The following is a 19,234-nucleotide window of genomic DNA, read 5'->3' as shown; positions in this document are numbered from 1 at the left end:
TCTCGACCGTCGGCGTGCGGCGCTACTTCCGGCGGCCGGGCCTGGCCCTGAGCGACCAGGAGATCGTGGCGCTCATGGGCGCGCACACGCTCGGGCGCCACAACAGCCTGCTGAACATGACGAAGGGCTGCCTGCGGAATCTCACGCGCGAGTGCCTCGAGGCCGCGCCCGTGCGGCTGCCCTTCGCGAACCCGGACCCGGACCGGTTCTCGTCGACCTACTTCCGGCCGGCGGCTCGAGCGCGGCGACGCGAACCTCATCCCGACGGACGTCACGCTCGTCCTCGACCCGGGCTTCCGGCGCCACGTCGAGGCGTTCGCGCGGAGCGAGCCCCTCTTCCGCGCCTGCTTCGCCCGGGCCTACGCGAAGCTCGTGCGCTAATTAGTAGCCGTAGGCCGTCGGGCTCGCGTCGCCGTGCTTCGAGAACGCGGACGTCCCGCCCGCGAGGCAGATCGTGTCGAAGACGCGCGACTCCGCGTCGCGGAGCTGGCCGAGGAAGCAGGGGTCCGCGGCGCCGAGGGCCGCCTCGACGCCGGAGAAGTTGGCGACGGACGTTCGCAGGTCGTCGCCCGTGATCTTCAGGGACCCGCTCGCCGCCGACACCGCGCGGTCGCCCATGCCCAGCGCGGCGAAGAAGCGCTTCAGCTCCCGGTGCGGGTCGCGGAGGAGCGCCTCGTAGAAGACGAGGAGCGGCGGCCGGCCGCCGGCCGCGCCCGCTTTCTCCATGAGGTCGACCCACTCCCGGCCCTCGTTGTGCGCGAGCCGCGCGAGGTCCGCGCCGTCGACGGCGACGGGCGCGTCGATGGCGGCCCGGTGCGCCGCGAGGCAGGCGCGGTGGTCCGCGCTGACGGCCTTGCGCGTGCGGCACGTGGCGTAGAAGACGTCGACGTGCGCCTTGCTCACGCACCGCTTCACGACGTTCGTCCGCGCGAAGACGACGGCGCGCACGTCGGGCAGGCGCAGGAGGCGCTTCCAGTCCGCGGGCCAGTCCAGGGGCGGGCTCCGGTCCTCGCCGAGGTCGTTCTTCGCCTGGATGTCGAAGCCGACGAGCTTGCCGGCGAAGCACGACGGCGCGGGCCGCCGCGCGTCCGCGAGCCAGCGCAGCCGCGCGGCGTCCTTGGCCTGGACGCCGCAGCGCATGTCGCAGGCCGGCGCCGCGAGCAGGGAGAAGAGCGCCGTGCGCTGCAGGGCGCCGTCGCCGTTCTTGACGCAGGACGACGCCTCGTGGGCGAAGTAGCCGACGCTCCGCTCGTTGCGCAGCAGGTCCGCGAGCCACGTCGACCCCGTGCGCGCCTCCTTGAAGATCACGGCGCGGAACGTCCTGTTCGTTGCCGTCACCGGCGAGCCGACCAGCAGCAGCAGGGCGACCTTTATTGGGCTGCCCATAATCGATCAATTTTAGTGCACCAAAAAGATACCAAAAGTGCTTTGTTGGCTTCAGCTTCGCCGCCGCCATCGTCGTCGCGCCCCGGCCGCGCCGCCTGCGGGACCCCCGCGCCGTCCCCCGGCCGCGCCGAGGCACGCCCAGACGCGCACAGAAGCACCGTAGCGCCGACGCGCACGCCCGCGGACACCGCCCCCGCGCGACGTCGCCATGGCGAACCGCAGCGACCCCATGGCCCAGGAGGTGCACGGGACGAACCCGCAGCGCATCGTGGAGAAGATTCTGCGCATGAAGGTCTACGCGACGCAGTACTGGAAGGAGTACTGCTTCGGCCTCACGGCGGAGACGCTCGTCGACCGGGCCATCGAGATCGACCACGTCGGCGGCACGTACGGCGGCATCCGCAAGCCGACCAAGTTCATGTGCCTGCTCCTGAAGATGCTCCAGATCCAGCCGGACCTGGAGATCATCGTCGAGTTCATCAAGAACGAGGAGTACAAGTACGTGCGCGCGCTCGGCGCGCTCTACCTCCGGTGCGTCGGCCGGCCGCCGGAGGTCTACAAGTACCTCGAGCCGCTCTACGTCGACTACTCCAAGCTCCGCGTGCGCACCTTCGAGGGCTGGACGATCACGCACGTCGACGAGTTCGTCGACGAGCTCCTCACCGAGGACTACTCGTGCGACATCGCGCTGCCGCACCTCCCGAAGCGGTGGCACCTCGAGCAGCAGAACCTCCTGGGCCCGCGGACGAACAACGCCGACGGCCTCGACGACGACGACGACGACGACGCGTCGAGCGCGTCCAGCGAGCGGAGCGCGAAGAAGCCCGAGCGCGGGCGCCTCGTCATGAAGCGGTCGGGCCGGAGCGAGAGCCCGAGGCGCGACCGGAAGAAGAAGAAGGCCGACGCCGACGCGCCGCCGCCCGCCGGCGACGGCGGCGACCTCGACATCGAGGCGACGAACGCGCTCCGCGCGAAGCTGGGGCTCAAGCCCCTGCGGCCCTAATCATGTTGAGGTTTTGCTTGCACTACAAGTTGCAGTCCTCGTGAGGGAGGAGCGCATGATGACGCGACGCATTTAGGCTGCGCGCCGGAGCCTGCAACGACCGCAGCAGAGAAAACCACGCCGGAGCCCGCAGCGATCGTCCGCGCCGGAGCCCGCAGCAACCGCACAGCTAAAGGAAACACACCGAAGCCCGCAGCGATCGTCTAGCTTGCAGCATGCTGCGCCTCGTCGCCGTGCTCGCCACCGCGGCCGCGCTGCAGCCAAAATCGATCCATCTCATCGTGAACCCGACCGGCGGCAGCAAGAGTGGGCTCGACATCCTCGACAAGGTGCTCCCGGCCTTCGAGGCCGCGGGCGTCGACGTCGCCGTGCAGCGCACGGAGTACGCCGGCCACGCGGAGCAGCTGGCGAAGACGCTCGAGCCGCGCGACGCGCTCGTGGGCATCGGCGGCGACGGCACGGTCCACGAGCTCGTCAACGGCATGATGGCGCGAAAGGACATGCGCCGCTGCCCCATCGGCGTCGTCCCGGGCGGCACGGGCAACACCTGGGCCGCGGACCTGGGCATCCCCAGCGATCCCGCGCTCGCGGCCGCGGCCATCGTCGACGGCGACACGAGGCGCGTGGACGTCATGGAGGTGCGGGCCGCGGGCCGGTCGGCCCCGTCCTACAGCATCAACATCGCGGCCTGCGGCTTCCCCGCGGCGGTCCTCGAGGAGACGAACGAGCTGCGGTGGCTCGGGCTCGGCGCGCAGTACGACCTCGCGGGCCTGTCGCTCATCTCGCAGGGCCGCACGAGCTTCGCGGGAGAGTTGGAGATCGATGGGGATGTCGTGGATCTGGCGGACTACTCGTTCATCCAGGCGCAGATCAACGCGCGCATGGGCAAGCGCGTGCCCTTCGCGCCGGACGCCGAGGTCGACGACGGGCTGCTGGATCTCGTGCTCGTGAAGTCGTCGAGCGGCGCCGACATCATCCTCGCCAACTTCCTCGCGCGCTTCGGCAAGCACGAGCTGCTCGACTTCGTGGACATCGTCCAGTGCGAGCGCTTCTCCTACGCGCCCGCGCGCGGCAACGAGGCCGACGACCTCAACCTCGACGGCGAGCTCCTCCCCGGCGGCGCGGACCGCTTCGAGGCCGCGTGCGTGGCCGGGGCGCTGGAGGTGCTGGTGCCGCGGTAATTTCTTCTCGGGTGGATTTCTCGCGACGCGGCGCAAGGCGCGGCGCCGCGGCCGCGGCTGGCCGGGGGTCGAAGCGCTGCCACGAGATCAGGAGCGAGCGGGGCCACCGCAGTCGACACGATCGTGATGGCGCAGGCGCCGCAACGTGCCTGAGTTGTCGCCCTCGACCCACTGGGTACGCTCGAAACAATGCTCCGATCACTCCTCCTGGTTGCCTCCATCGCGCAGCGGACGGCGTTCGTCCGACCGACCCTCGGCACACGAGGCCAGCCGCGAATGCGAACAGCGCAGCGCGCCGAGTCCGTCGAGCTCCCGGGCTCGTCGCTCGTCGAGGGCGCGGGGCTCGTGCCCGCGGGCGCGAAGCACGTGTCCGAGGACCTCGCGGCGAAGACCCACACGTTCGACGTCACGATCACGGCGCCGCTCGGCCTGACGCTCGGCGAGTCGGCGACGCGCGACGGGTCCTTCGTGTGGATCAAGAGCGTCGACGAGGCCTGCGGCGCCTACGCGTCCGGGTGCCGCGCCGGGGACCGCGTCGTCGCCACGTCCGCGACGCTCGGCGACGCCATGTGGCCCAAGGCGACGATCTCCGGCGTCGTCAGCGCCGTCCGGAGCCGCCTGCGGCTCCGGAGCGCGACCCGCGGCGCGCCGGACGTCATGCTGCGCCTGACGCGGTCGTTAGACGACTGCGAGGTCGCCCTGGCGCAGATCCGCAAGAAGGAGACCGTGCGCGAGTCCTGGGACGTGGAGCTCGCGAAGCCCCTCGGGCTCACGCTCCGCGCGGGGCCCGACGGCGCGCCCGTCGTCGCCGCGCTCAAGGCCGGCGGGTCCGCGGCGCGGAGCGGCGACAAGGTGCGCGTCGGGGACCGCGTCGTCGCCGTCGAGTCCGCCTTCGGCGGGCGCATGGGGCCCGCGGAGACCGTCGAGGCCGTCATGGCCGCCGCGGCCGCGCCGGGACCGCGGAACGCGCTCCGCGTGCGCCTCGAGCGCGACGTCAAGGTCGGCCCCTGGCGCGGGCTGCTGGAGCTCAGCGAGCCCGAGGCGCTGCTCGAGGACGGCGAGGACGCGCTGGACGTGGACGCGCTCGCCGCGGGCGACGTCGGCGAGACGGCGCGCGCGAGCTACGGGGGCTTCACGCTGGGCGAGGAGGCCGAGGCGCTCGTGCGCCGCGACGTCGGCGACGCCCTGCTGGCCTACCGCGAGCTGCGGCGCGCGGAGCTGCCGGCGACGGCGACGGCGTCGCTGCTCCTCGAGCGCTGCTGCTCGCTCGCGCGGACCTACGCGTCCTTGGCGTCGAACCCCGCGCGGGGCGGCGGCCGCGCGGTCGCGCGCGCGCGGCTCGACGCGCTGCTGGCGGCGCTGGACGACGTGCCGCTCACGGCCAAGTTCGCGACGAACGCCGTCGCCGCCTACGTCAAGGTCGGCGCGCCGCGGTCGGCGGCCGCGCTCTTCGACAAGTGCGTCGCCGAGGACGACGCGCGCTACCCCGTGCCGAACCGGCGGCTCGTGACGGCGGGCGTCACGGCCTACGGCAAGTGCCGGCGCGTCGCCGACGGCTTCGGCGTGGCGTCGCGCATGCACCTGTGGGGCGTGAAGATCGACGTCGTCCTCGGCAACGCGCTGTTGGCCGCGGCGGCGAACGCGCGCGACGTCGGCCGGGCCGAGCGGCTCTTCGCGGCGCTGACGCGCGTCCCCGAGAGCGACGCCGAGGAGGCCGAGGTGAGCCGGGAGGCCCAGGACTCCGTCGTGCTGCCCCGGCGCCGGGCCCTGGCGGACGCGATCACGTACAACTCGATGATCGACGTCTACGCGCGCGCGAAGCGGCCCCGCGACGCCGCGCGCGTCCTCGAGGAGATGCGTTTGGCGGGCCTGAAGCCGGGCCGCGTGGCGCACACGGCGCTGATGAAGGCGCACGTCGAGGCGGGCGACCTGGACGCCGCGGAGTCGTGTTTGGAGGATTTGGAGGCGGACTACGAGGCCGTGCTCGCGCGGACGAGGGAGCTGGCGGCCGCGGGCGACCTGCACGCGTCCCTCGCCGCGGAGCGCGCGCGGCTCCACGCGCGGTTCCTCCCGGACGCGACGTCCTGGAACACGCTCGTGCGGGGCTACGCGCGGACGCTGCGGTGGCGCGAGGCGTCGCGGGCTTTGCAGCGCATGCGCGACGCGGGCGTGCAGCCGGACCTGCTGTCCTACACGAACGTCGCGACGGCCTTCCTCCGCGTGGACAAGCCCCGGGAGGCCATCGAGAAGCTCGACGACCTGGAGGCGGCCTACGCGGCGGCCTGCGCGAACCAGGGCAACGAGTCGCGCGCCGCGCTCCGCCTGCGGCCGAACGTCGTCGCCTACACGATCGCGACGCTCGCGCACGCGAAGCGCGGCGACCTCGTGGGGGCGTTGTTGGTGCTCCGGGAGATGCGGCGCCGGGGCGTGCCGCCCAACGGCCGCACCTGCGCGGCGCTCCTGGAGGCGTGCCTGTCCGCGGGGCGGCCGCAGGCGGGCGAGGCGCTCGCCGCGGAGATGCGGTCCGCGGGCGTGCGCGAGGACGTGGTCACGCTGACGCTGCTGCTGCGGTGCCACCTCGCGGGCGGCGACGCCGACGCGGCGAGCCGCCTCCTCGACGACATGGAGACGCGGGGCCGGCGCCACGACCGCGGCGGCGCGCGATTCTCGCGCGGCGACAACGTGCCCAAGCGGTCGCGGGCGTCGACGGCGCCGAACCTCGTGACCTACAACGCGGCCATCGCGGGCTTCGCGAAGCTCGGCGCCTGGGACCGGGCCCTGGACGCGCTCGACCGCGCGGCCGCGCGATTCGCGCCGAACCAGGCGACGTGGGCCGCGCTGACGGACCTGGGCGCGGACCGCGAGCGCGGCGCCGACTTCCTCCACGACGCCCTCACGATCCTCCGGGACCGGAACCGCGCCGTGGGCTCCAAGGCCTACGAGGCCTGGCTGCTCTCCGCCGCGCGGTCGAACGACCTCGACCGCGCCGAGGCCCTCGCGCGCGACCGCGCGGACGGCCACCTCGTCATCCTCCACGCCTCGGCGCGCAAGCGCGGCTACGACGACGGCCGCCGCGTCGACGCGCCCGCGAAGCTCGAGCGCCTCGAGCAGGCGCTGCTCGGCGTCCGCTTCCCGGGCGCGTACTACCGGCCCGAGCAGCCCGAGGAGGGCCTCGAGGAGCGCCGCGTCCCCTCCCTGAAAACCTAATCGACCGTCGCACATAGCCCAATTTACGCGGGTTCCGGGTCCGCCGGTACGATGGCGCGGTCGCGCCAGTACGTCGCGCCGTAGCTGAAGAACAGCTCCTCGCCGGCGTCGATGTCGCGCTTCGCGTAGAAGGCGTGGGACCGGCCGAAGGTCTCCGACGTCGTCGCGAGGGCGACGTTCTGGTGGTCGGCGGAGGCGTGGTTCATGAAGCGCGTCCAGTTCGCGGCGACGCCGTCCCATTTCGCGCCGGCGACGGGCTTCCAGTCCTCGGCCGTCCAGCCGTGCGCGTCGACCCGCGACCCGTCGGCGAGCACGAGCCGGCCGTCGCGGTCGAAGCCGTCGCGCGTCGAGCCCGAATCGCCGTCGACGACGTAGTCGCGCGAGTCCGTCTGGACGCCGCGGCTGCCCGCGTAGAATCCAACGCAGGCACCCCGCTTAATCTTCACGGTCGTGAAGGCGCCGCCGCCGCCGAGCTTGATGCGCGACTTCCTGATGTCGATGGCCTTTTCTACTTTTGCCGCGTGCTCCTTGTGCAGGCGGTGGCGCTGGGTCTTGGACTGCTTGCCCATCGCGTGACTCGGGGCTGGCCGCTTTGAAAAACGTCAACATTGACTACAATTGCGGTGCACTCTCGACCAAACACTAAAGTTTTAGCGACACAAAGCAAAGCTCGTCCGCCACCCACAAGGTTGCAGGCGATAAAGCTCGGCGCAGGGTTGCAATGGGCCCGTCGTCGAAGAAGAGCAAGGCCCCGTCGCACAGCTTCGAGGCCGACGCGCTGAAGCAGGCGGGCTTCGGCTCCGAGTCCGAGTCCGAGTCCGAGGCCGAGGCCGTCCCCGTGCAGGAGAAGAAGCGGAAGCGGTCCAAGAAGGCGGCGGCGGCGCCCGCCGAGCCCGCGCCCGCCGCCGAGCCCGCGGAGGCCGCGTCCGCGCCGCCGCCGCGCGTGCGCTACGTCAACAAGCAGCGCGTGCTCGTCGTCTGCAGCCGGGGCACGTCCGCGCGGCACCGCCACCTGCTCGAGGACCTCAAGAAGCTGTTGCCCCACCACAAGAGCGACGCGAAGCTCGACACGAAGAACGACCCGCGGCAGCTCAACGAGATCTGCGAGCTCAAGAGCTGCAACGGCTGCGTCTACCTCGAGGCGCGGAAGCGGTCCGACCTCTACATGTGGGTGTCGCGCGCGCCCAAGGGCCCGAGCGCCAAGTTCCTCGTGCAGAACGTGCACACCATGGACGAGCTGCGCCTCACGGGCAACTGCGGCCTGGGCACGCGCGCGCTGCTCTGCTTCGACGGCGCCTTCGACGCGCAGCCGCACTGGTCGGCGGTCCGGGACCTCCTCGCCGTGACCTTCGGCACGCCCCGGGGCCACCCCAAGTCCAAGCCCTTCTTCGACCGCGCCATGGCGTTCTCCATCGCCGACGGCAAGGTCTGGGTGCGCCACTACCAGATCGTCGACGACGCCGTCGACGACGCGGACGCGGTCGTCGCTCTCCGGCGCGGCGCAGTTTCGTGTTTGCCACTTCAAAACAAGCCGGGTGACGATGAACCCTTTCATAGACCTGTTCTGACACTGTCCCGAGGGGGCCGCTCAGCGGGGGGCGCCGAAAGGCGCCGCCCGAGCGGCCCCCGGAGGCGCTTCGTGATCGATAAGAAACATGCACCACTATCCGACGGCTCTCCTCTTCGATCGTCGACCGCCGCCCGTCCCCGCGCGCCCCCGCCTTGTGATCCTGCCAGCCCCCGTCGCAGAAGCGCGACGCGACGTCCCTCGTCGAGATCGGCCCCCGCTTCGTGCTCGCGCCGATCCGCGTCTTCAGCGGCTCCTTCGGCGGCTCGACGCTCTACCACGACGCGTCCCTCGTCCTCCCCAACGAGGAGCGCGCGCGCGAGAAGCGCCAGCTCGGCTCCAAGTACGAGAAGCGCAAGGAGGCCCAGGAGACGCGCCGCGAGCACCTCGACGCGAACCAGCAGCCCGTCTCGGACCTCGCGTCGACCTTCCGGGACGACGACGAGATATAAGGCTTGGCATCGTTGGGGGACGGCGATCGCACTTGGTGTCGTCGCGTGGATCGACCGTTGCTTTCTCGTAGACACACGGCAACTTGTCGCGTGCACCTTGAACTTCAATAACGACTCGACGTTTTTGTCGCGCGAATTATGGAGTCGCCGCGAGAAGGCAGCGGCGTCCTCGCCCTGGGCAGGACCGCGGATCGGCCCAGCGGCTTCGCGACGGGCAACCCCATGATCGAGATGACGACGCCCGTGCAACCCGACGCCGACGACGACGACGAGGCCAACGACGACGACGCCGTGGCGGCGTCGCTGCGGCTCCTCGACAGCGCCGGCGAGGCGCCGGAGGCCGGCGTCGCGGGCGTCTGGCGGGCGACGGCCGACGCCTTCGAGTACTGCTACGGCGGCGCGTCCTACGCGTGCGCGCTCGACGCCGGTAGGACGACGGCGTTCGCCGCCGCGGGGTCCGCGCGGCGCTGGGGCATCCGGTGGCGCTGCCGCGTCGTCGCGCTCGGCGCGGGCGGCGACGGCGCGCCGCGGTCGCTCTACGTGCCGCGGCCGCTCCAGTACGACCCGACGGCGGACGTCGACGGCATCGTCCTGCAGCGGGACGCCGCGGCGGCGCTGGCGCACGCGCTCGTCGCCGCGCTCCACTGCCTCGCGCGCGGCGGCGGCCTCGCGGACGCGCGGGGCATCTTCGCGAGCGCGAAGATTTCCAGCGACCTCGGGCGCTACTGCCTGCACCAGATCGAGGCCGTGTCGACGCACCGGACGCCACTGTCGCTGACGACGTACCTGGGCCTCGTGCTCGACGAGGCTACGGACCTCTGCGCCTTCGACGGCCTCTACGGGCGGCACCCGGCGTCCCGCGGCCGGGACGATGTTCGAGAGATGAAAAACGATGAACCATCGGTACCGACGCGTTCCGTAGGCGGCACCGCACGCTGTCGACGGCGACGCGCTGGAGCTCGCTGTCCGACGGGCGGGCGGGGCGGGCGGACGAGGACCGCGCGCACACGCGCAAGTACCTCGCGACGCGGCGGCCGCCCGTCGACTACTTCGACGCGCTCGCGGCCCAGGGCGCGCTCCCCTTCAGCGCCGCGCTCGCGCCGTCGAAGCGGTGCCTGCGGCGCGTCGCCGGCGCGGACCCGCCGCCGCTCTTCGCCGCGGTCCTGCGCCGCGACTTCGCGGCCGTCGAGCGCGCCCACGACCGCGGCGGCGGCGGCGACCGCGACGCGGCGTCCGGCGACTCCGCGCTGCACGTCGCGCTCCGCGTGCTCGTGGAGCCCGAGGTCGTCGCCCAGGGCGTCGCCTTCTGGGGCTACGCGGAGATGGCGCTGCGGCTCCTGGAGCTCGACGCGCGGCTCGCCGAGAACGACGCGGGCGCGCTCGCGACGGATCCGCTGCGGAGCTTCGTCGGCGAGGGCCGCGGCGGCCGCGTCGCCGCGCTGGACACGCTGCTCAAGCGGTCCCAGCGCGACGCGCGCCGGCTGCGGCAGATCCACGTCATCGCGAAGTTAAGGATCCTGACGGCCGCGAACCCGCTCACGGCCGCGCTGCGGCTGAGCCAGCAGATGCGCGAGTGCGAGGCGCGCTACAAGCTGCCGCTGCTCGCGGGCTTCGCCGCGTCCTACGAGAACGTCGCCGCCGCCGTCGTCGCGCTGCCCCTCCAGCCCCAGAGCGGCCGGGAGGCCGCGGAGCTCGCGTGGGCGCGCGACGCGTTCGGCGAGCGGTCGAAGCACGTCGCGTTCGGGCTGCTGCGCGTCGACGCGAACCAGAGCCACCAGACGTCGGCGTTGGCGCTGGCGTTGGCCTACAACTCGACGCTCTTCGTGACGGCGCCGGGCGTGACCCTCGTGCTCCAGTCCATGTGGCGCGGCGCGGGCGCCGCGGCGCGGCGGAGCCGGATCCGCACGCGCGCGGGCTGCGACGACTGCGACGACGCGAACGACGTCGAGGAGGACAAGGTCTTCCTCGAGAAGCTCGCGGCGTCCTACTCGCCGAAGATGCAGTTCTACATCGACTTTTGCTTCGACGCGTCCTTCGCGGCATTGCTCACGCACGCGCGCGTCGCGGGGCGGGCGAACTTCCCAAAGGCTCCTCTCTCGGCCGCGTTCCACGAGGTACCCCCCTGGATGAGCGGCGACCGTTCCACTCGTTTCGGCTGATGTTTGGACGAGCGATCATCCCTTGGAGATGCTTTTCTGGCACGCGCGCGCGCGGAACGCGCGCGTCGAATCCCCCGGTCCCGCCCAGGCTCGTCTACGCGGCCGCGCGGCCGGGCCCGTTCCTGCGCTTTTTTCTCTTCCTCTGCATCTTTGGCAAGGCCCTGCGGGAGGTCGACGACAGCGTCCTGTGGCGGTGACGATTTTCGAGAGATTTTGACCGGGAAAACGAAGAGAAATTGTTACCCAACATGCTTGGTAGGTCGACGACTGGGAGGTGCTCCATCGGAACACGCGGCTCTACCTCGCCGACTTCTGGAACGTCGTCGACGCCGTGTCCGTCGTCGTCGACACGCTCACGGTCGCGCTCGCGCGCGACTTCTGGCACCCGCGCGACGAGCAGGGAGCGCGGACGTTCCTCTGCGAGGTCTACACGGCGTCGGGCGCCGTCGCGCTCGTGCTCGTGTGGACGCGGCTGCTCTACTACGTCACGGTCCACAAGCAGTGCGGCACGCTCGTGCGCATGACGCTGTTCATGGCCTTCGACATCATCCCCTTCTTGATCATCCTGTTCTTCGTGCTCGTGGGCTTCGGCTTCGCCTTCTTCTTCATGTTCCTCGGCGAGAACGACGCGTCGGGCCACGAGGACGTCGCGAACATCCACGGCGCCATCTACCTCGCGTTCAAGACGCTCGTCCACGAGCCGGCCTTCGACATCTTCGAGTCCATCGGCGAGAACGACGGCTCGAGCCCGCGGCAGACGCTGGCCATCGGCCTCTACTTCCTCTACATCCTGTGCTCGAACATCCTGCTCCTGAACCTGCTCATCGCGATCATGTCGTCGTCCTACGAGCGCGTCAACGCGAACATCCACCGCGAGTTCCTGTTCCAGAAGGCGGAGGTCATCGTCTACTACAACCACCTGGCGCTCCCGTCGCCCGTCAACGTCTTCCACGTCGCCTACCTGGCGGCCGCGCGCCTCGCGGACGGCGCGACGCGCGCGCGGAAGCTCGCCACCGAGTTCTCGTCGCGGCGCGCGCGCGGCGCGTCGTCGTTCCTGGCGTCGACGCGGAGCCCGCGGCGCCAGTCGTTCCTCGGCCGCGAGCGCGCGCCGACCTTCATCCCGGAGCACCTGCCCGACGAGGTGGACGCGGACGCGTCGCTCGCGGACCTGGTCAAGCGCGGCGGCCTCTTCGGCCGGTCCGACTCCGCGGACCCGGAGCGCGACGCGGCCCTCGAGCGGTCCATGTTCCTCCGCAAGGCCGCGGCCGCGGCGGAGTACGGCGAGAACGCGACGGAGAACCGGCGCCTGCTCCTGCGCACGGTCTTCGCGCCCGAGATCGCCCACATCCTCTCCTGCGAGGCCGCGGGCACGCGGCCCCGGCCGAAGAACTACACGCCGACGAGCGCGGAGATCATCGAGGCCATCCTCGTCGCGCCGGACCTCGGCGCCATCCTCCCGCCGCGCGATGACGAGTAGGGTGCGTGTGCTACGTGGCGCGGCGCGCGGGGGTCGGGCGGCGGCCGCGGCGACCGGGAAGGTTCCTAGGAGCGCGACGCGAAGCCGAACGACGGCGCGGAGGCGAGCTCCATGTGCCAGTCGTGGTCGTCGTCGCCGAGGTCGTCGGCGGAGGGGGCGCAGGGCGGCGGCGACCGGAGCTCGTCGCGCGTGAGCGCGCCGCAGTGGAACGACTCTTGGAAGCCGTCGCCGGGCGCGGCGACCGCGCCGGCGAAGCGGAAGCGCTTCGGCGGCCGCGGCGTCGCCACGTCGAGGATCTCCATCTCCACGTCGGCGAAGAGCGTGCCGGGGGACTGGTCGCCGCGCAGGTGCTGCGGCGGCGCCAGCGAGAAGCGCGCGCGCAGGCAGCTGCGCATCTCGGGCGGCTGCGACGGCCGCGACGGCGCGCGGAGGCAGCTGCGCATCTCGGGCGGCTGCGACGGCCGCGACGGCGCGCGGAGGCAGCTGCGCAGCGTGCGCTTCGCCGAGGCGGCCGCGCGCGCGACGGCAGGCAGCGGCGCGCGCAGCGTGCGCTTGGCGGCGGCCATGGACGATTTGGTCAGCGTGCGCTTGGCGGCGGGCATGGACAACTTGTTCTCGGGCTGCCCCGATNTTGTTTCGGCGCTGGCGCGGCGTANATAATCGGTTCAATATTACTGCATGTTTCCCTCGNCACAAGCTCTCAGCTCCAAGTGGCAGATCTCGCGCCTCTCGCGCCGCTGGCCGCGCGCGCTGCAACGCATCGTCGCAACTCATCAGCTCGCTGTCGGCGCTCGTCGTGCTCGTCGCCGTGGGCCTGCAGTACGTGGGCCACCTCGACGCGCTGCCGCCGGCCGTCGCGCCCGTCGTCCACGGCGCGCGGCTCTGCCGGTTCTACGGCGCCCACGCGCCGGAGAAGCTCGAGGGCGTGCCGTCGATCCTCGAGAAGTACGCCGGCAGCGAGGCGCAGCTCTACGCCAAGCTCGCGCGCAAGTACGAGGTGCCGAACGACCGGCAGACGACGTGGCGCGTCGACGCGCTCTCCGTGCTCCGCGCGGCGCTCGAGCTGGGCTTGGCCGCGGCGAGCCGGCGGAGCGAGGCCGCCGGCGCGTGGATCTCGGCCTGGCGAAGCCAGCCGCCGGCGACGAAGCTCGCGCGCGCGGCGGCCGCCGCCGCGGGCCTCGCGCACCTCGGTTCTCCCGGCGACGCGCGCGGGAGGCTCCGGGGCCTCGTCGTCTTCGGGCCGCTCGTCGTCGCGGGCGTCGTCGGCCCGTCGCCGGACAGCTTCTCTCTCGAAAAGCTCTGGGGGGGCGCGGCGTCGCTTCTCGCGACGCTCGACGCCGAGGGCCGCGCGGCGCTGCTCTGCGGCGGCGCGGCCGCGTACGCGTGCTTCCGCCCGCCGCCGCGCGCGCCCATCTACGCCGCGGGCCTGGTCCTCGCGGCCCTCGCGACGAACCCGGCCGTCGTCGACGCGCCGCCGGGCGGCGCCGTGACGGCGGACTACCTCGTCAAGGCCGGCCTCGCGAGCTCGCGGCGCGTCGCCGCCAGGGCGCTCGCGAACGCGCCGGGCCAGTTCAAGGTCCGCGACTTCGCGGTCGTGTCCGTCGTCACCTGCAGCGCGACGGACACGTGGACCGCGCCCGTCGTCGCGCTCGGCGCGGCGAACGCGTGGGCGCCCCTCGGCGCCGTGTCCCTCGGCGCGGGCGACTCGATCCAGGTCGAGGCGCCCCTCGCGCCCCTCTACCTCGTGCCGGCCCTCCTCGCCGCCGCCGCCTGGCTGGCCCTCGGCGTCTTCGACGCGCCGGCCTCCGCGCGGATCTAAGGCTTGTCAAAGTGGCGCCACTTGTAAGTCCACTTGTGGCGCCGCACTGCGTGGAAGTCTGCATGGAGGCCTCGCGTGTTGAATTCCCACTGGTGACCTAATACTTGTGGCGCCGCACTGCGTGGAAGTCTGCATGGAGGCCTCGCGTGTTGATGTTTGTGCGTCCCTGCATGTATCGGGTGGTGCTGTACGATTTTTGCCATCCTTGTTTGGCCCACCTCGTCGAACGTTTTTGTTGGCTGGTGCCATGAATGGTCTGGGTGCGTCGCGCGCGCGTCCCTCTTGGCTGCCGATCCCACGCGCGCGCTCCCGCGGTCGCTGCCCGAGAGCCTCTCGGCCAAGCTTCCCGTTTTGGCAGCGATCGATTTCCCTTCTCCTGAGTACGAGTCCATAGGCGAGGGCGTGTGCGTCGTCCTAGTCCTGCTGTTCATCGGCCTGCTCTACTTCATCTACAAAAACCGCGACATCGCGCCTTCGGAGCCGGCGAAGGACGTCGAGGCGGCCGTCGTCGCGGAAGCGGCGCCCGCGAAGGTGGAGGAGGTCGCGCCCGTCATCGACGGCATCGACGAGCTAGAGCCGAGCCCGGAGCCCATCGCCGCGGAGGCGGCCTACGAGGCCGACGGCGACCCGTCCTGCGGCTGCTTCAACCCAGCCCCCGCGGAAGGCTGACGCGACAGCCCCCGCGCCCACCCCCCCGTGTAAAGGCCCTCCGACTGTGGTCCGTGCGGCTCGCGGATTGTTACCGGTTCGTCCAGATGACGAGGTTGAGGCGGTAGCCCTCGGTGAGCTTCGTGCCCTGGTGGACGAGGCGGCCCGGGTGGACGAGCGCGCGGCCGCGCTCGTTGGGCACGAGGATGGAGTTCCCGGCGTCGTCGAAGAACTTGACGCCGCCGCCCTTCCACTCGCCGCCGATGTTGACGTTGAGCGTCAGCGCGGCCTGGTCCGTGTGCTTGGAGCCGCGGTTGCTGCCCGGCAGCGGCGACCGCCGCGCGTGGTCCTCGCAGACGCGGTGGACCGTGTGGGCGTGGGCGAACTTGAGGGCGTTGCGCTTGCCCGTGCGCTTCTTCGCGCCGTAGAGCGCGTCCGAGAGGGGCGCGGCGAAGCCGGCGACGAGCGGCTCGAGGAAGCCCGCCCAGCCTGTGTGGAAATAAACCAGTGGAATGGACGCGTCCAGCAAAACTTCAAACCTCTCTATCTCGGTCAAATCGAAGTCGATTCGGCTGATTTTTGGACGAATCGATTGCTCTCGTCGAGTTCTCGAAGCGCAGCCAAAGAGCTTGCATCGAAACTGTCGAATACGCGCACATTGAAGTCGGTTTGAATGTTTGATTTCCACACAGCGCCCAGCCGAGCTCGACGACGCGCATCGAGTGGCGGTTGTTGCTGTTCGCGCGCGACGTCTCGCGGCCGCTGCGGTGGAAGGCGACGAGCTCCTCGACGAGGTCGTCGCAGAAGGCCTCGGAGAGGAGGGGCACGGCGAAGACCGCGTCGCCCGACGCCGCGAGCACGTGCCGCTTCACGCCGAACGCCGCGAGGTCCGACACGGGCAGCGGCGCGGCGGCGAGGGCCAGGGCCCGGGGGTCCAGGGCGTAGGCCGGGTCCAGCGCCGCGACCCGCGGGCTCAGGGGCGTCCAGCTCGCGTCGGGCGCGGCCATGTCGCGCGCCGTCGCGCCGTCGCTGTCGCGGAGCCGCCGGAGCGACGCCGCGAGCTCCGCGTAGGTCGGCCGGTTCGCGGCGAACTGCTCCACGCAGGCCGCCAGCACCTTCCTCACCGCGGGCGTCGCCGCGCCGCGCGTCCGGGCGAGCTCGCCGACGTCGGGCGCCGCGCCGCTCCGCTTCGCCGCGGGGATCGCGTCGTTGCGCAGGTCCCCGTAGGGCACGGCGCCCAGGGAGAAGAGCTCCCAGAGCACGACGCCGAGCCCGTAGATCTCCGTCTTGTCGTCGAAGGCGAAGTCGCCGTCGGGCATCGCCTCGGGCGCCATCCACCGCGTGCCCATCGCGTGCTTCTCCGGCCAGCCGTACTTGTAGGGCGCCGTCAGGAGCGTCGACGCGCCGCCGACGGTCAGCCGGCGGTCGGCGACGAGCCCAAAGTCCGTGAGCTTGACCAGGACGTCGCGGTCGTCGAAGGCGAACGCGAGCACGTTCCGCGCCGCGAGGTCGCGGTGGAGCAGCCCCGCGTCGTAGAACGCCGCGGCGGCCTCGGCGACCTGGAGCGCCGCGGCCGCGAGGAGCTTCGCCGACGGGTAGTGGGCGTAGGGCGGGCAGCGCCTCGAGAGCACGCTCGGCGACCCGTCGTAATTCGTGAGCGACCCGAGCGGCGCGTACTCGTTCAAGATGTAGCGGTCGTCGTCCGTCGCGCCGTAGATGCGCACGACGTGGGGGTGCGTCCCGAGCACGGCGTGCTCGCAGATGCGCTTCTGGACGTGGAGCTCCCAGGCCATCGACGGGCCGAAGATCTCCAGCGCCGCGACGCGCTGCCCCTTCCAGAGCGCCTCGAAGACGCGCTTCTCCGTGCCCTCGCCGATCTTCCCCAGCACCGTGATCTCCTCCGCCGGGATCTTCAAAAATGTCCCCACCTCCCCGAGCCGCTTCGCCGCCTCGTCCTCGACGCAGCGCGTGTCGATGGCCGATTCAAACGTCACGTTGGCGAAGTGCGCCTCGAGGCGGTCCTCCGTCTTCTTGAGGCGCGTCTCCGGCGGCGGCCGCGGCGGCCCGCACAGCGCTTGATTGATCATGTTCATGGCGGATGGTGGCGGTGATAGTCGACTTCGATGCTGGGGCTGAGGCGGGGCAGCCTTTGATGAAGGTAAACTTGGCGACAAGACCTTGGTGCAGCTGGCGAGGAGGAGACTGATGGCGTCAATCGTGCCCTCCTCGGAGGGCTCCTCCGCGACGCGCGCCGCGGACTTCGAGTACGAGAGAGTGGCGCGCTTCGTCGCGCACGCGGCCTGCAAGCGCCTCGCGCTGCAGTTCCCGGACGCGCTGCTCTCCCTGTCGCCGGCCGTGGCCATGGAGCTCGAGGCGTTTTTACCGGACCCGAAGCCCGAGGTCTACGTGCTCGGGGACCCGGCGCCCGGCGGCGCCGTGGACTGCGTCGCGGCGGCGCACGTCGACGCCGACGCCATCGTCCACTACGGGCCCGACTGCCTCGCGGCGGCGCCGGCCGGCGCGCCGCCCGTGCTCTTCGTCGTCGGGCCGCGGCCGGCCGCCGACGCCGCGGCCGTCGCCGCGGCGGCGGGCGCGGCGCTGCGGGCCTTGTCCGAGGACGAGGCCGACGCGGCCGCCGACGTCTTGCTCCTCGCGGCGCCCGAGTACGCGGCGGTCGCGGTCGCGGTCGCGGACCTCGTCGCCGCGGACCTCGGCGTCGCCGTCGTCGCGAGCGCGCTTCCGCGGCACGCGCGCGTCGGGCCCGGCGAGGACGCGCCGCCGGACGCCGGCCCCGCGCTCAACGTCGCGGGCCTCGTCGCGCCCCTCGACGCGGAGGCCGACCTCCGGCGGCGGCGGGTCGCGCTCGTCGGCGCGGCGTCGACGCGGCTCGGCGGCGCGGCGGCGCTGCGCTGCGCGGGCTGCGTCGGCGGCGCCCTGGCCGTCGTCGACCCGCTCCGACCGGACCGCACCTTCGGCGCCGACGGCGCGCGCCGGACCGCGGCGCGCGCGCTCGCGAAGCGGCACCACGCGCTGTCGCGCGCGCGCCGCGCGACGCGCTGGGGCGTCTGCGCGGCGGCCGCGGGGCGGCTCAGGGACGTGTCCGAGGTCGCGGCGAGCTGCGACGCGGCCCTGCGCGCCGCGGGCCGGTCGTCCTACGTCCTCGCCGTCGGGCCCGTGACGCCCACGAAGCTCGCGAACTTCGCGGAGCTCGAGGCGTTCGTCATCGTCGGCGCGGACCACGGCCTGCTCGACGCGCTCGCGGCGGAGTCGAACGCGCCCCTCATCTCGCCCAACGAGCTCGCCGTCGTGCTGGGGGACGCGGACTGGCTCCCGGAGGACGCGCCCTTCTACTCGTGCGACCTCGGCGACGTCGCCGTCGCCGAGGAACGCGAGGCCGCCGCCGCCGACGACGACGACGCGCCGACCTTCGACCTCTCCGCGGGCCACGCGGGCGACGCCTTCGCGGACCGCCGCGTGCGCCTCGCCTACGACGACGACGACGACGCGGAGACCGCCGTCGTCGCGTGGAAGTCCGCGGCGGCGGACTTCCTCAACGCGCGCGACTGGCGCGGCCTCGAGGTCGCCCGCGGCGAGACGCCCGTGCGGCCCGCCGTCGAGGGCCGCACGGGCGTCGCCTCGGGCTACGCCCAGGAGGAGCGCGACGAGGGGGGGTCGTAAGCCAGTTGTTCAGACCGGTACCTTGCGTGGTCCGGGTCCTAATTCAAGGCAACCTTTCAAGGCAAGTACAACTCAGGCTCTGGAGACCACCGGCACTATAACTAAGTACAACACACACTATAATTAGCCCGACGCGTCACCCGAAGGCGAACCGTCCAGCGCGAGGCAGGGCCCGCGGATGAGCCACTTCCGCCGGTCGGCGCCGCACATAAATCGAACGACGAAGAGCAGGTCCTCCGCTTTGCGGTGTTTGGTCCGATAGGCCGGCGCCTCGTAGACGCCGGGGCCCGGGTCGTCCGCGACGCGCGCGGAGACGTAGAGCACGCCCGCGCGCTCGAATTCCACGTCGGGCCGCCGGATCTCCTCGAGGCCGCCGTCGGCGTCGAGCGCCGCGCCGTAGAGCGCGAGGCCGTGGACGTGCGCGCCCGGCCTCGCGGCGTCGGCGTCGGTGACGTCGCCGGGACTTCGATGGCGGGTCCAGCTCACGCGCGTCGTCGCGGCCCATATCTCCCCCTAGGCGCTTCGCGACGAGGGCCGCGACCTCGCGGCAGCGCCAGGTCTCGCGCCGCGCCGCGCGCGCGGCCATCGCGTCGCCGAGCGCGCCGCCGAGCGCGCCGAGAGCTCGTCGCCGTCGTCGTCGATCAAGTCCTCCTTCGT

General features: G+C 72.1%; 4 protein-coding genes across 4 annotated transcripts in view; 2 read left to right on the top strand and 2 right to left on the bottom strand.

Moving 5' to 3' along the window:
- Window positions 1-381: 381 nt before the first annotated feature.
- On the bottom strand, window positions 382-1,140 carry AURANDRAFT_61228 (hypothetical protein; the record flags this gene model as incomplete). Its single annotated transcript, XM_009034812.1, has 1 exon — window positions 382-1,140. The coding sequence occupies one exon, from the start codon at window positions 1,138-1,140 to the stop codon at window positions 382-384; it is 759 nt and encodes a 252-aa protein (XP_009033060.1).
- Window positions 1,141-1,594: 454 nt separating this feature from the next.
- On the top strand, window positions 1,595-4,003 carry AURANDRAFT_19888 (hypothetical protein; the record flags this gene model as incomplete). Its single annotated transcript, XM_009035141.1, has 2 exons — window positions 1,595-2,227; window positions 3,836-4,003. The coding sequence occupies 2 exons, from the start codon at window positions 1,595-1,597 to the stop codon at window positions 4,001-4,003; spliced, it is 801 nt and encodes a 266-aa protein (XP_009033389.1).
- Window positions 4,004-7,696: 3,693 nt separating this feature from the next.
- On the top strand, window positions 7,697-8,724 carry AURANDRAFT_4706 (hypothetical protein; the record flags this gene model as incomplete). The annotated part of the gene is made up of 2 exons (XM_009034596.1): window positions 7,697-8,257; window positions 8,515-8,724. Coding segments are annotated over 2 exons (771 nt in total), but the record flags the coding sequence as incomplete, so codon positions are not given.
- Window positions 8,725-18,700: 9,976 nt separating this feature from the next.
- Window positions 18,701-19,234, bottom strand: part of AURANDRAFT_61226 (hypothetical protein) — a gene marked incomplete at both ends in the record, with an annotated part of 5,660 nt that continues 5,126 nt past the window's right edge. The window contains one exon of the mRNA XM_009034811.1: window positions 18,701-19,090. Within this exon, the coding sequence (XP_009033059.1) occupies window positions 18,701-19,090 (390 nt within the window). The remainder of the gene's footprint in view (window positions 19,091-19,234) is intronic.

Source organism: Aureococcus anophagefferens (genome assembly GCF_000186865.1).
Source record: "Aureococcus anophagefferens unplaced genomic scaffold AURANscaffold_2, whole genome shotgun sequence".
Lineage (NCBI taxonomy): Eukaryota > Pelagophyceae > Pelagomonadales > Pelagomonadaceae > Aureococcus > Aureococcus anophagefferens.
The sequence above is the reverse complement of the archived record's forward strand: the minus strand, read 5'-3'. Positions and strand labels throughout refer to the sequence as shown.